This window comes from Salvelinus fontinalis, chromosome 13 (genome assembly GCF_029448725.1).
Source record: "Salvelinus fontinalis isolate EN_2023a chromosome 13, ASM2944872v1, whole genome shotgun sequence".
Taxonomy (NCBI): domain Eukaryota; kingdom Metazoa; phylum Chordata; class Actinopteri; order Salmoniformes; family Salmonidae; genus Salvelinus; species Salvelinus fontinalis.
This window is the reverse complement of record NC_074677.1, coordinates 55,260,513-55,275,545: the sequence shown is the minus strand read 5'-3', so window position 1 is coordinate 55,275,545 and position 15,033 is coordinate 55,260,513. Positions and strand designations below refer to the sequence as shown.

At 43.5% G+C, this 15,033-nt stretch overlaps 1 protein-coding gene across 3 annotated transcripts; it reads left to right on the top strand.

Annotated features, from left to right (window-relative positions):
* The first annotated feature begins 2,862 nt into the window (after window positions 1-2,862).
* LOC129869098 (putative bifunctional UDP-N-acetylglucosamine transferase and deubiquitinase ALG13) lies at window positions 2,863-14,414 on the top strand. Of its 3 annotated transcripts, none has more exons than XM_055943602.1 (24): window positions 2,863-3,305; window positions 3,636-3,719; window positions 3,970-4,020; window positions 4,130-4,176; window positions 4,325-4,397; window positions 4,782-4,863; window positions 5,036-5,204; window positions 5,388-5,457; window positions 5,580-5,688; window positions 5,922-5,986; window positions 6,094-6,194; window positions 6,433-6,548; window positions 6,680-6,911; window positions 10,231-10,314; window positions 10,416-10,563; window positions 10,661-10,805; window positions 10,905-10,940; window positions 11,189-11,244; window positions 11,492-11,563; window positions 11,776-11,953; window positions 12,034-12,153; window positions 12,262-12,302; window positions 13,410-13,563; window positions 13,759-14,414. In XM_055943602.1, exons 1-24 carry the CDS (start codon window positions 3,186-3,188, stop codon window positions 14,025-14,027), a joined length of 2,622 nt encoding a protein of 873 aa, XP_055799577.1. In that variant the 5' UTR covers window positions 2,863-3,185; the 3' UTR covers window positions 14,028-14,414. The 3 variants fall into 3 exon arrangements, with proteins under 3 accessions (XP_055799577.1, XP_055799576.1, XP_055799578.1); XM_055943601.1 differs by having other exon boundaries at window positions 10,231-10,320; window positions 13,759-14,413; XM_055943603.1 differs by having other exon boundaries at window positions 3,141-3,305; window positions 10,231-10,320; window positions 10,407-10,563.
* The last annotated feature ends 619 nt before the right edge of the window (window positions 14,415-15,033 follow it).

The window sequence follows — 15,033 nt, the reverse complement described above, 5'->3', positions numbered from 1 at the left end:
ATTGCTCCCGATGATGATCCAGACTTGTGGAGGTCTACAATTGTTTTTCTGAGGTCTTGGCTGATTTCTTTAGATTTCCCCATGATGTCAAGCAAAGAGGCACTGAGTTTAAAGGTAGGCCTTGAAATACATTTACAGGTACACCTCCAATTGACTCAAATTATGTCAATTAGCCTATCAGAAGCTTCTGAAGCCATGCCATACTTTTCTGGACTTTTCCAAGCTGTTCAAAGGCACAGTCAACTTAGTGTATGTAAACTTCTGACCCACTGGAATTGTGATACAGTGAATAATAAGTGAAATAATCTGTCTGTAAACAATTGTTGGAAAAATTACTTGTGTCAAGCACAAAGTAGATGTCCTAACCGACTTGCCAAAACTATAGTTTGTTTACAAGAAATTTGTGGAGTGGTTGAAAAACGAGTTTTAATGACTCCAACCTAAGTGTATGTAAACTTCCGACTTCAACTGTAGAATGCTCAATCTTCTTCAAATTACTAAAATATTGCATTATTAGAATGCAATCTGAAAGTCAATTACCATTCACTTTGTTACTTTCACTAGTCTCCATAATCTGTTTCCTTCAACTAAGACCCTCTACTCTTTCCAGTAGAAAAAAAAACTTTCTCAATCACTACTCCTAATACACACGGCTCACTCTAACAATGCTCTGCTTTATCCCTATTGCAAGGTTTTAAACAAAGCAAAACAAACTTGATAACTTGCTCCATATTGGAAGGCATTGTTTTAATTTTAGCCTACCTTAACAACGTTACTCGATATATTTATTTCAAATTTCTGTAGGATATTCACTTTCTGCTTCATACTTATTAAATGTAAAAAAAAAATAAGATTCATATGTAATGTGCCAAATTTATAAAATTCATTGGTCAATTCAGAAGGGGAGAGATAAACAGTTATTATAACTGGGCTAGCACTGCCTATCAGTCCACTGTCATTGGAATGTTCTATCCATAATATTTCTGGCGCCTGAGACAAAATAAACTGGGAGGCAGTGTCAGACCCCCACTCCTCCTGGGGAGTAGTTCAATTTGCCTGGTTACTCATTGGTTTAATATCTCATCGTTTGGCATATCAATAAAAACTCCATCAGGAATACAATAAATTGTAGCCTTAAGTTTAGTTAACAGAAAACCATGTTCAACATTCATTGGTTCTATTTATAGTTTTATTGGTTAGGGGTAAGTAAAGTCCCGTACATTGCTTTAACCTTATCATACCTCAAATTATCCATAAAGGGACCACTCTGAACATTCCTCAGAATACTTTGTCACCACTCACGTGGTATTATTTTTATTTTTCTATTCTTACTTCATCAGATCATCATAATAACACATTATACTCAATATTATGTTACTTTATCTCTCGTAACCCATTATACACTTGTGTTACATCACAAATTCCTCATCTACACCAGTGTTCTATTCATACAGGGGTTTGAATATTCATTCTAGTGTTCTATTTAACAGCATATTCGGGAATAATACTCTCTTCTTTCATTTCTCCATAGAGAATCCCTTTATAACATTATACATCTTTAGGTTTTCACCTTCACACTGCAGCAATGATCACAGCGCAGCAGCCCGAGAGGTACACATATCATGCTCTTAAGAAAGTCTCAGTGTCCGGGGGCATCTCAGACCTTATCCATCTCAGCTGTTACCCTTTGAACCTTTTCAATGGCTTTTCCTGTCAGTGCTCACTACCTGTAGACCGATGGGGTGTGGTGGACGGAATCCTAGATAACGTAATATATGGAAAAACTCAGCTCACAATGAACTGTTTGGGTTATCCATTATTTTCCCTATATAACTATACCTAGTTATTCACACCCACACCACTCCATGTGCATCTATGCACCACATGCGTCTTCAACGATTCTAGTCTCCCAGAGACAGTGGTCCCAAACCACTTCTTGATATCACCTTCCAACAGGACAACGACCTTTAAGCACACAGCCAAAGACACGCAGAAGTGGCTTTGGGACAAGTCTCTGAATGTCCTTGAGTGGCCCAGCCAGAGCCCGGACTTGAACCCGATCGAACGTCCCTGGAGAGACCTGAAAATAGCTGTGCAGCGACACTCCCCATCCAACCTGACAGAGCTTGAAAGGATCTGCAGAGAAGAATGGGAGAAACTCCCCAAATACAGGTATGAGATACCCAAGAAGACTCAAGGCTGTAATCGCTGCCAAAGGTGCTTCAACAAAGTACTGCGTAAAGGGTCTGAATACTTATGTAAGTGTGATATTTCCAGGGGGGGGGGGGGGGGGTTTGTATACATTTGAAAAAATGTCTAAACACTTGTTTTTGCTTTGTCATTATGGGTTATTGTGTGTAGATTGATGAGGGAAAAAACTATTTAATCAATTTTAGAATAAGGCTGTAACATAACAAAATGTGGAAAAAGTCAAGGGGTCTGAATACTTTCCGAATGCACTGTATTATTGACAGTGGGCAACAACATTTTAACTCACAGTATTGAAGTAGCCTATAATCTGTCTCCACCCCAGATGGGTGCTTTAGGTTCCAATCCAAGGTGAGGGAAAAAATAGGAATTAGAGAGGGGGGGAGAAGGGGAGAAGGAAGGGAAATACATTTGAGGCAAGACTGTCTAATATGACAGGCTATTGTTTTCAGACTGTAAACCGTTGTTCTTCAAATTGACCTTGACTAGTGATTAAATCAAGAAAACTTTGCTTTACTATGTCATACCGCAGCCACATGTTGCCAGTTTGACAACATGTAAAAATAGCATATTTATCAGGCTGTCTGTTTGATTTAGGCCATCGTTTACAATTTTTCCCTCTATATCAGGTTTATAATTCGCTTCCTACTGTGGAGTAGCCTTTTTTACTCATGGGAGACTACAAGTATAGACACAATGGGCGATCATAATTGAAGTAGGGTACTATTTCGAGGATAAAGTATATAAAAAAAGCAAGAGTTTAGTGTAACCAATCAAATACAAGAATGTTCAATACATTTTTCAACGGTTTCGCCGAGTGACGGCGAAATGAACTCGGCAATCAGTGCTCATTTGTAGCAGCTGTTTCCTTATTGCGATTCGAAAGGAAACTTTCGACCTTCGTGTTCTTTATCGTCTACGCATGAAGTTATGAAGCTTTGCATATTTATCGTTTTTTATTTTCAATTTCTTTAAATATGCAGAAAGCTTTGAAGAAGTATTTTGTAAACATGGACGAGTATCTAGCCAGCATCGGTCTCTACCGGAAAATGATGGCACGAGACGCGTCCTGTCTATTTCGAGCTGTCTCTGAGCAGGTAGGCTAAAGCCAATTTCGCAAACATTACTGTACACTTTTATTTGTATTGCATTGCATTTCACGTCCAACGTTTTGAAAATAAAGAGAAAATATTACAGTTCTCAATAACGTCGACTAAATTAATGGTGGGAAAATAGGATTTAGTCCTTTTTTGAATGTGTCGTTTGGGAACTCATGGGTCCATTTGGTTGACCGCTAAATTATTGATACTGATGAAGTGGCCAGAGTTGAAACATGGAATGCACTCAATTATGCATCACAGGGCGCGAAGTGGCCGAATACAACACATGTGGTAATAATGTACCGGTATTTCTTTCCTTTTCTCAAGCTTTATTACTCACAGAATTTCCAACAAAAGATAAGGAAAGATTGTGTCACCTTCATGAGGGCAAACCGATGCGATTTTGAACCTGTAAGTTGCAAGCACAATGTAATCACAGTACAGAACAAGTCTAGTTAAAAATCAGTCTATAATTACATTCTTTATCCTGATATGTTTTATCAGTAGGTCGGGTGTGGCTTAGTTGGTAGAGCATGGTACTTTCAAAGCCAGGGTTGTGGGTTCGATTCCCACGGGACACCAGTACGAAAATGTATGCACTCACTATACTCTTACGTCGCGCTGGATAAGGGCGTCTGCTAAATGACATGCTTTCTCTCAGTTTGTTGAAGGGTCATTTGAGAAGTATCTGGAACGTCTGGAGGACCCCACGGTATGTTTAAAACTACATGGTTATACAAGTTCATTGCACAAAACATGGGTCAGATTCAGACCATGGACTGTATGAAAATGGTCATACCCTTAAATATATTTTTCTAAAGGAAACCGCTGGACAAGTTGAGATAAAGGCATTGTCGTTGTTGTACAGGTACGTGCTCCACAATGTGTTCAGAGTTATACACCCCCACATTGTACTACATTTGTTGGCTGACAGGACATTGTAAAATGAGATTTATGTGAATTGCTTTTAATGGAACCTGAAATGAGTGTGTTCTCACATCTTTACTGTGTTGAAGGCGGTGCTTCCTCATATACAGGTACCCTGGGAAGCCACCAACTGAGATAACTGAGAAAGAGTACGTGGAGAAGGTAAGTGTGTGTGTGTGGTTCAGCACAGCCCACTTGAACCCAGGCCCTAAAGCATCTCAAATGCCTGACTAGTGAAGTAATTACCAGGAAAAACTGAATCCATTGCTAATTAAACCAGGTGTGTGAAAAGGTGAGATGACGTGTGAGACTTTGGTTTGTCCACTAGAGGGTGCTGCTCTCATTTTATCCTTTGAGAAGACTACCACCATTTCAAAAAGTCCCAATATTTCTACATTTTCAGTTTACCAGCTTCTATCTTTCTTACTTCCATCTCTATGTAGACAATTTGATGTGTCTATCATTTTCCCCATTGAATGGTTAAAGGAGTGATGGGGATAAAATGCATTACACTCCTGGACGCTGCTCTTCTTGACTGATTTGCAGATTCTGCTGTGTTGCTCCAACAATGGCCACTACGACATTGTGTACCCCAGGAACTACCCGATCGACGCAGCGCTGTGTCAGGGTCAGTATTCTCACAGTCCATCAGAATTCTGAGGAACCAGTGGATGTCTTTACTCTTTTTAAGTCTTATAACTAGCTACTCATTGATTGTAGTTAGTCAATATTGTAATGGGCAATAGTTCCATGTGTGGTCTAAAGGAAATGTACTTTTCTTTTTTTTCAATTGAATCCAGCTCTGTTGTATGAACTGCTGTACACGCAAGTTCTTGGTGTTGAGGAGGTGGAGTTGCAGGGAGCTTTGGAGGGGTTCCGTGGAGGAGGTCGTCGCTATAGGAACAGCCTATCGGTGTGCAGTGAGGATGCAGGCTATGACACCCCCGAGGACAGGGGTCAGACTCTGAGGTGAAGTCTTGTTCTGCACAATCCTTTTGAATTACAGAATGTCCTCCTGACTAAACCTGCCTTATGGTCTTCCAGTTACCTACAGTATGCATAAATTGCCCCTGCATCTATATATTGGAATAGTCATTGTGATTAATTTTTTTTCTTGCATTATTTGTCAAGTATAATTGTTTAATCTTGTAGGGACGATTGGGAGCTCAATGGGTACAATCGCACAGAGGACAAAGCCAGACCTGGAGCAGAGGAAGCAAAGGTGACAATGTTTTCTATGTTTTAGAAAGTGGTCTGGTTACCACCTGAGGTGTTGTAGTTTATAACATTACTGAGATTGTATGTGCTCCAAGAATCTATTATATCTCTCTTTCTCTTCCCAAGACTCCAGATGGACCAACAAAACTCTCTCTCCCGTACAAGGTGCTCAAAGCACTGGATTCTGAGATGTACAGAAATGTAGAGTTTGATGTATGGCATGACAGTCGCAAAGGTATGCCATGTTGCCCCTTTTGGGAAAACTTGAGTTGGATTTCTTGTGGAACTGTTAAGGTGACAGTGAAACTTAAGTAACAAAGAACATGTTTCAATATCCACGCAGTGCAGAACTTCTGTGCTGAATATTCGCATGGGGTTGATATGCTCATACCACACAGATTTCTTTTTTCTTCTTCACGTATAATTGGGCATTCTGGAATGGCATATAATGTCTTGTCTCTGAAACAGAAATGCAGAAGACTGATTACATGGTGTTTGCTGGAAGACAGTACTTCTTGGGAGACAAGTGTCAGGTAATCCAATTTATCCACTCATTTTAAGATTCTTAGTGAGTATTTCTTACAAACCGTACTCCGAACATACTCCATGACCGTAAGGTTAGCCCATGTCTCCTATGCAGGTTCGTCTCGACCCCAAAGGGAAGTATTACAATGCCTTCATTCAGGAGGTGGGCACTCACCCCAGCGCTGTGACAGTGTTCATCGAAGAGCTTGGAGAAAAGTGAGATACATGTCTCTTTTAAAACACCCCAATTGAATTGACTTAACAGGCACTACTGCACAGCACCCATCAATGTGTGCTTATTTTAGTATTCTGGTACATGAGTGATTGCCCCTGGCCTTGCATCATCCTATTGTCAGTCATACAGTATAGTGTGTATATATGGTGAATTACTTTCTACACAGTGCTGTTTTCAATATTAGATTTGAGACTTCTCTCTCTACCCCACCACTTTCAGACATCTTGTGTCTATGACTAACTTGAAGCCTGTGAACCCTGTCCCTGCCTGGAACATCACCCCAAGCCGCAAGGGACCGTCATACAGCAGGCCTGAGCAGTATCCTGGAGAGATGGGTCTGTATACCCTTTAACCTTTTTAGATGGTCTTAGCTAGTAAGCTTCTAATAGCAGTGACATGTATTGGCTTCAGACCATTAAAGATGACTTGTACAACTTTGTCTGTTACCGCTTCTCCCCTCCCCCAGACTCCGAGGTGAGAGGCCGGCGGCGTTTCTTTAAGAAGCCCAGAGGGAAGGAGATGCTGATGGTCTCTTACAATCGATCCCAGCCTCCCCGCTTCCGGCCAGGCCCTGGCGGCATACCCCTTGGGCGCGCCCCTGGCATGTATGCCCCCACACCACCACCAGGGACCCTGCCCTATGAACATTATCACCCACATCCTCCACCCAGGCCCCCGCGAGGATATGGCCCACCCAGGTCTGTGTGCTTGCTACTTAAATAGTCACACTGCAGGTTTGAGAACTCTTTCACACGGCTGCTGTTATACACAATTGAAAGGTCCTGTGGTGCACCGTTACTGATTTTTATTCTATTTATGCTTTTTGGGAAATAAGGCCATGTTCCTGTTAACCTGTCTAGGACTGGGGTTCCGCTAGCCAATGAAATTGCAGGGCGCCAAATAAAAATCAACAAATCTCATAAATCAAATTTCTCAAACATACAAGTATTAGGCACCATTTTAAAGATAAAATTCTCGTTAATCCAGCCCCAGTGTCTGATTTCAAAAATGCTTTACAGCGAAAGCTCCACAAACGATTATGTTAGGTCGCCACCAAGTCATAGAAAAACCCAGCCATTTTTTCCCGCCAAAGAGAGGAGTCACAAAAAGCACAAATAGAGATAAAATGAATCACTAACCTTTGATGATCATCACATGACACTCATAGGACTTCATGTTAAACAATACATGTATGTTTTGTTTGATGAAGTGCATATTTATATCCAAAAATCTAATTTTACATTGTGTTAGTTCAAAAACATGCTATGATTTTGCAGAGAGCCACATGAATTCACAGATACTCATTATAAATGTTGATGATAATTCAAGTGTTATGCATGGAACTTTAGATACACTTCTCCTTAATGCAACTGCTGTGTCAGATTTCAAAAACTTGACGGAAAAAGCATAATCTGAGAACGGCGCACAGCCCAAACCAGCCAAAATAAATATCCGCCATGTTGCGCTGTCAACATTAGTCATAATAGCATTATAAATATTCACTTACCTTTGATCTTCATCAGAATGCACTCCCAGGAATCGCAGTTCCACAAATGTTTTTTATGTTGGATAATGTCCATTTATGTCTGTCAAAATAGCTTCTTTTGTTAGGGCGTTTGGTAAACATCCACAGGTCCAGTTGGACGAAACGTTCAAAAAGTTATATTACAGGTCAAAGAGACTTGTCAAACTAAGTATATAATCAATCTTTAGGATGTTTTTATCATAAATGTTCAATAATGTTCCAACCGGAGAATTCCATTGTCTGTAGAAAAGCAATGGAACAAGAGCTACCTCGCATATGAAATGCGCGTGACTGAAAACGAGGCTGCTGGCAGACCCCTTAGTCAAACAGCTCCCATCCGGCCCCCCTTCACATGAGAAGCCTGAAACAACGTTCTAAAGACGGTTGACATCTAGTGGACGCCTTAGGAAGTGCAACATAACCCATATCCCACTGTGAATTTGATAGGGGCTGAGTTAAAACTACAAACCTCAGATTTCCCACTTCCTGTTTTAAAATTTCTCATGTTTTTGCCTGTTTTATGAGTTCTGTTACACTCACAGACATCATTCAAACAGTTTTAGAAACTTCAGAGTTTTCTATCGAATAATAATATGCATATATTAGCATCTGGGACTGAGTAGGAGGCAGTTCACTCTGGGCACGCTATTCATCCAAAAGTGAAAATGCTGCCCCTATCCCAAAGAAGTTAAGAGAATTATGTTCTCAATGTTCATCAACTAAACCTCAATTAACTACTCAGTCTGCGACCCAGAATTTGTAAGATACTGGTTGAAATGAAAACAGACGGAGGCCCAGCCTACAATAGTCGAATGTTTATTCACGAGAACGTTCTGAAGTCCACAATACAAAGACATCCATTTTATAGCGGTGCACATACTTCCACACAAACAGTAGGGAGATAGGGAGACCGTGAGAAGCACTCCCTGTCCTCCCCCAAGATTAGGGAGGCGCCGTGAGAAGCACTCCCTGTCCTCCCCCAAGATTAGGGAGGCGCCGCGAGAAGCACTCCCTGTCCTCCCCCAAGATTAGGGAGGCGCCGCGAGAAGCACTCCCTGTCCTCTCCCAAGATTAGGGAGGCGCCGCGAGAAGCACTCCCTGTCCTCCCCCAAGATTAGGGAGGCGCCGTGAGAAGCACTCCCTGTCCTCCCCCAAGATTAGGGAGGCGCCGTGAGAAGCACTCCCTGTCCTCCCCCAAGATTAGGGAGGCGCCGTGAGAAGCACTCCCTGTCCTCCCCCAAGATTAGGGAGGCGCCGTGAGAAGCACTCCCTGTCCTCCCCCAAGATTAGGGAGGCGCCGCGAGAAGCACTCCCTGTCCTCTCCCAAGATTAGGGAGGCGCCGCGAGAAGCACTCCCTGTCCTCCCCCAAGATTAGGGAGGCGCCGTGAGAAGCACTCCCTGTCCTCCCCCAAGATTAGGGAGGCGCCGCGAGAAGCACTCCCTGTCCTCCCCCAAGATTAGGGAGGCGCCGTGAGAAGCACTCCCTGTCCTCCCCCAAGATTAGGGAGGCGCCGTGAGAAGCACTCCCTGTCCTCCCCCAAGATTAGGGAGGCGCCGTGAGAAGCACTCCCTGTCCTCCCCCAAGATTAGGGAGGCGCCGTGAGAAGCACTCCCTGTCCTCTCCCAAGATTAGGGAGGCGCCGCGAGAAGCACTCCCTGTCCTCTCCCAAGATTAGGGAGGCGCCGCGAGAAGCACTCCCTGTCCTCCCCCAAGATTAGGGAGGCGCCGTGAGAAGCACTCCCTGTCCTCCCCCAAGATTAGGGAGGCGCCGTGAGAAGCACTCCCTGTCCTCCCCCAAGATTAGGGAGGCGCCGCGAGAAGCACTCCCTGTCCTCCCCCAAGATTAGGGAGGCGCCGCGAGAAGCACTCCCTGTCCTCCCCCAAGATTAGGGAGGCGCCGTGAGAAGCACTCCCTGTCCTCCCCCAAGATTAGGGAGGCGCCGTGAGAAGCACTCCCTGTCCTCCCCCAAGATTAGGGAGGCGCCGCGAGAAGCACTCCCTGTCCTCTCCCAAGATTAGGGAGGCGCCGCGAGAAGCACTCCCTGTCCTCTCCCAAGATTAGGGAGGCGCCGCGAGAAGCACTCCCTGTCCTCTCCCAAGATTAGGGAGGCGCCGCGAGAAGCACTCCCTGTCCTCTCCCAAATCTCTGTGGCCCCTAGCCAAGGTCGGCACCGAATTTTGCTCAGACAGTCTGTGTTTAAGATACTATAAAGACGTATTGTACAGATATATTGTTTTACCCTAATTCTGACTAAAACTACATACATTTATTATAATTTTACTGACTAAGACTACACATCATTAATAATTTTATGATTCTAATCAATTTCATACAATTATATGGTTTCAGGGTGGAATATTCTAATCATTCATTTAAACATATAAATTCCATTCACAGTTCCTTACCATAGATTTATATTCTTTTGGTATCTACTGAATGATATTGCCAATCTTGGTTCTGTTCAAAAGTTCAGCCCGTTTCTTGAACAGGCATCACCTTATTGGGCCAGAGGTGGCATACTACCCTCACCCAGGAAAACGCTGCTACCAGAGCTTCGATAACTACTCATTCAGGTCACGGTAATAGACTTCTTTTAATCATCTCCTAAGCAATGTTGAGCAGTGACTGAGTGTTGTGGTTATAAATGTATGTGTATTCACTTGAGCTCTTGCAGTCGAAGCAGGCGCCAGATGCATGCTGTCAACAAAGAGTGCCAGTTCAGCTATGTCCCCGAGGCTGGCGAAGAGGAACAGGACATGGAAGGAACAATCACCTTCTACGAGATTGACGAGGGAGATGAGACCCCTTTCCCTCCCTTGCCGGTAACGAATTAGCACATAAGCCCTCAGGGTTCAGACTTTGATAGTTGGGAGCATGAGTATTGCACAGTCAACCTGCTGTCTGCTTTGTAACCTTTAGGGTCAGGCGGTAGCAAACCCCATGGTTCCAGCACCCCCTACCTACTGGATGCAGCGGGGGCCGAGCCCCATCCCCACGTCTGGCAAACAGGCCATGACCTCATCAGAGGAGGACGCTGACGAGAGGAGCAATGGTGGCGACCAAGGTAGGCCTGTCCAGTGACGCTGTCTTGATCAAATGTATTTGTTCAACTTGAGCCAGGACTTGAATGTAAATGGAGAAAATCGATGTGTATCTGTCTCAGGTGAATATTCGGAGGAATACATCTATACTGCTCAAGGTGAGTGACTTCACCTGCTGTGGAGATTTTGGAGAGCCCTTAGGAAGAACTGGTAGGACAGTCCTTGTTCACCATTTTCATTATGTTCTGTAGATGCATTATTTTAACTGGTTATGTAGAGACAGATTAGGCTATTCCATTTCCCAACTGATGTCATTTGGCAGCAGTAAAGACTCACAATATGGAGACCCCTCGTTCAATGTGGATAAAAATGCACAATTATCTTTTGAAGTCTATTCATCTTGCAGACCCAGGGTTCCAGAGCCCGTCTATGTATGCTGCGGCAGAGTCCACTGCCAACCTGGTACTCAAAATATCCATTGTGCTCAATATGCCCTCTCAAACATTGCCCTTTATATATATCTATATCTTCTCAAATTGCCCTTCACTTTTTTGTGGGGGTCAAAACTAAGGGTAATAAAAGTTAATTTCACATGTGGCATGATTATATGTATTGTATAATTTCCAATTAACGTGCTTATTGGGGCTGATCTGTTGACTGTGTTCCTGTCTTTAAATATTTTATTTTTGTTGCCTGCCTGCCTTTCTAGACCATTGAAGAGGGAGGATCTCGTGCCAGCTCACCACAAGAGGGCGTAGCGACCTACAGCTACTCACAGCAGGTACTGGATCCCTCACCATCCGCTTTACAGAACTGTTGTCACATTTTGGCGGGAGAACAGGTGTTTCATTTATACGCAGCTGCTTTAAACATTTTTATAAACTGTAGAATGTACCTCTTTAGATTAGGTACAACTATTTTAATTTTAAGCATGACATTGAATTTAAGCATGAGTTGTCGTCTGAGGGTTATTTTAATGTTTTGTTTCCTCAGGTGGTGGTGAAGTCCGCAGTTATCACCTCTTCACAGGCTGTAAGCACAGCCCCAGCAGCTATCTTCACCTCCAACTCCTCTTCTGCTAGCAGCTCTCAGATCCCCCCAGCACCAATGGCTCCACCCTCAAGCCATCCAGAGGGGGCTCCCATGCCCCCACACACTATGGGCAGACCAGGTACCCGCTCTATATAAGTTATGGTTGGACATAATGAGTTGGTTATGAGTCTAACGGATGTCTATTTCTCTTGTTTTTAGTTTTATCCATGCAGTTTCCTCCTTCCTCTCCCTGGTTTGTGAATGAGATGGGGGAAGCAGTCAGCGCCTCACCCCCTCCACCATACTCCTATGACCCCAACGGCAATGACCTTCCACGAGGTCAGAGAAACGCTGCCCCATGGCTTTTGTGTTCAAGTTGTAAACTTCTAATGGTTGAATTTGAAAATGTGACAGCAATTGTAACTAAATCTATTTTTTTTTTTATAGATTGCAAGGTCATCCAATATTACTTTAATTTAGGAGTCCAAGTAAGTAAAGGGGATCAAATGAATATTTATTTAACTAGGCAAGTCAGTTAACAAATTCTTATTCACAATGACGGCCTAATATATAGCAGGGTTCTCCAACCCTAATCTAGCACACCTGATTCTAATAATTATCTGGTTAGTAAACTGTATCAGGTTGGTTACAACGTGTTGGAGTGAACCTACAGGAGGGTAGCTCTCCAGGAACAGGGTTGGAGAGCCCTGTATCAGTTACTGAACAAAAATATAAACTCAACATGCAACAATTTCATTGATTTTACTGAGTTACAGTTCATTTGAGGAAATTGGTCAATTGAATTAAACTCATTATGCCCTAATCTATGATTTTCACATGACTGGGAATACTGACATGTGTATGTTGGTCACACATACCTTAAATAAAATGGGCCTCAGGATCTCGTCATGGTATTTCTGTGCATTGAATTTGCCATCGATAAAATGCAATTGAGTTCGTTGTCCGTAGCTTATGACTGCCCATACCATAACCACACCGCCACTATGGGGCACTTTTTTCACAATGTTGACATCAGAAAACTGCTCGCCCACTCTACACCATACATGTGGTCTGCTATTGTGAGGCGGGTTGGATGTACTGTCAAATACTCTAAAATGATAGTGGCGGCTTATGGTAGAGAAATTAACTTTAAATTCTCTGGCAACAGTTCTGGTGAACATTCCTGCAGTCAGCATGCCAATTGCACACTCCCTCAACTTGATACATCTGTGGAATTGTGTTGTGACAAAACTGCACATTTTAGTGGCCTTTTGTCCCCAGCACAAGGTGCACCTGTGTAATAAGCATGCGTTTTAATCAGCTTCCTGATAATCCACCTGACAGGTGTGGCATATCTTGGCAAAGGATAAATGATCACTAACCGGCATGGAAACAAATTTAAGCTAAATAAGCTTTTTGTGCGTATGGGAAATTTCTGGGATCTTTTATTTCAGGTCATGAAACATGGTACCAACAGTTTGTTGCGTTTTTATATTTTTCAGTGTAGTATGGGTGAACAGTAACTGGTCATGAGACAAGACATGTCTTTTGAATGAAAACAATGTGTGCCTATATTTCTATCTGTGTTGAAACAGTGGTACCAGCAGAGCTACTGGCACTCCGTGGTGCAGATGCAGCAGGTGTATCAGCAGCCTGCTGCCTCCCCTCCCTCTGATCACACAGTCCCCCAGTCCTATCCAGAGCCTGGGAGAACTGGGCCTGATGGCCGGGGAGACATTCCTGCCAACGGTCAGCGCCACTCCTCTGCCTCAAACCTCTGCATTATGAATTGGCACATCTGCATTGAATAAGATCTGACTTCAGTGTCAGATTCTGTCACGAGGATGTTACGACTTCAAGTATCAAACGTGACTCTGATCCATAAAAAAATGTCTTTCTTAATCTCACGTTTGTCCTCACCCCCAACCTTTTCCTCCCTACCAGGCACACCCTTGGTCATGGACCCTCCCTCAACAGGAGCCCCAGGCATAGTGTTCTACCCCTTGGTTCAGGACCAGTGCAGCCAACCCCCCCTCCACACCTACGAGCCTTATGTTCCAATGCTTTCTGCCACCTACCACTACCTCACACCCTGGAACTCAGGCCCTGCCCAACCCCGTGTGCTCGCATCCTACTGCCCCTCCTCCAATCACACAGTCAACTATGTCAGTGCACCCACACACCCAGGGCACTTTATCCCTCCCAGCATGTAACCAAGCACTGGGGAGGGAGGCAGGGTCCCTCTACTATTCACCCACTCACATTCACCCTATGCCTGTAAATGTTAATTTGTGTCAAGTTTATTCCACTGTTCCTCTGTTGCACTTTGCTAGTCAGTGGCTGTGTCTGAAATGGCATCCATAGGGCTGGTCAAAAGTAGTGCACTACGTTGGGAATGGGGTGCAATTTCAGACACAGCCGCAGTTCCATCCCCACAGTGTTCAGGGATGTTTATGTTAATATTCATGTGTTTTATTTTTTTTGCTTAATTAAAAAAAGTTATGTTTCCCAGAAGTTGTAACAATTTGTCATTTGAACTGTACCTTTTTAGAGCAGGGCTCTCCAATTTGTTCCTAGAGAGCTACACTCGTGTAGGTTTTTGCTCCATCCCGTTGTAACTAACCTGATTCATCTTATCTAGGAGCTGGTTATTAGAATAGGGTGTGCTAGATTAGGGTTGGAGAGCCCTGCTTTAGAGAAGTCATTTGGTATGATCTGAGGTTCCAGAACCCTGGCCAGCACAAGGCTGATGTTGTTGCTACCCTTTGTCATGATCAGCACCATGGAAAGCGCTCACTGGTATTCGGGCAGTGTTAAAATATGTGTAGTTTATAACTCAGTTTCGGGAGGAGAGCTAGCAGGGCTGAACTGAGTGCCTTGTTTTTCAGCTTTGTCATTTTCGGCCCAGCACAGTCAGTGATTTTCCTAAGTGTGAAAATATAACAGAGGTTGGAATACTGTTACCATTATAAAGTACTTTTAGTGTAAGAGCTGTAGAAAAAGACTGCATGAAATTTCAGCCTGTTTTGGTGGGATGGAGTTTTGGCCTGCCTGGTGACATCACCAGGTGGTAAATTAGTTAATAGATACGAGTTCCAGACCTCTGACAATAACAGCTAGGTTTCAGCTAGGTTTCCCCTTCTGACTCAGACCACTCCACCCTTGCATTTGATCGAATAATGTTCAGGAAGTAGTATATAACTTCCCTCACTTGGTTGT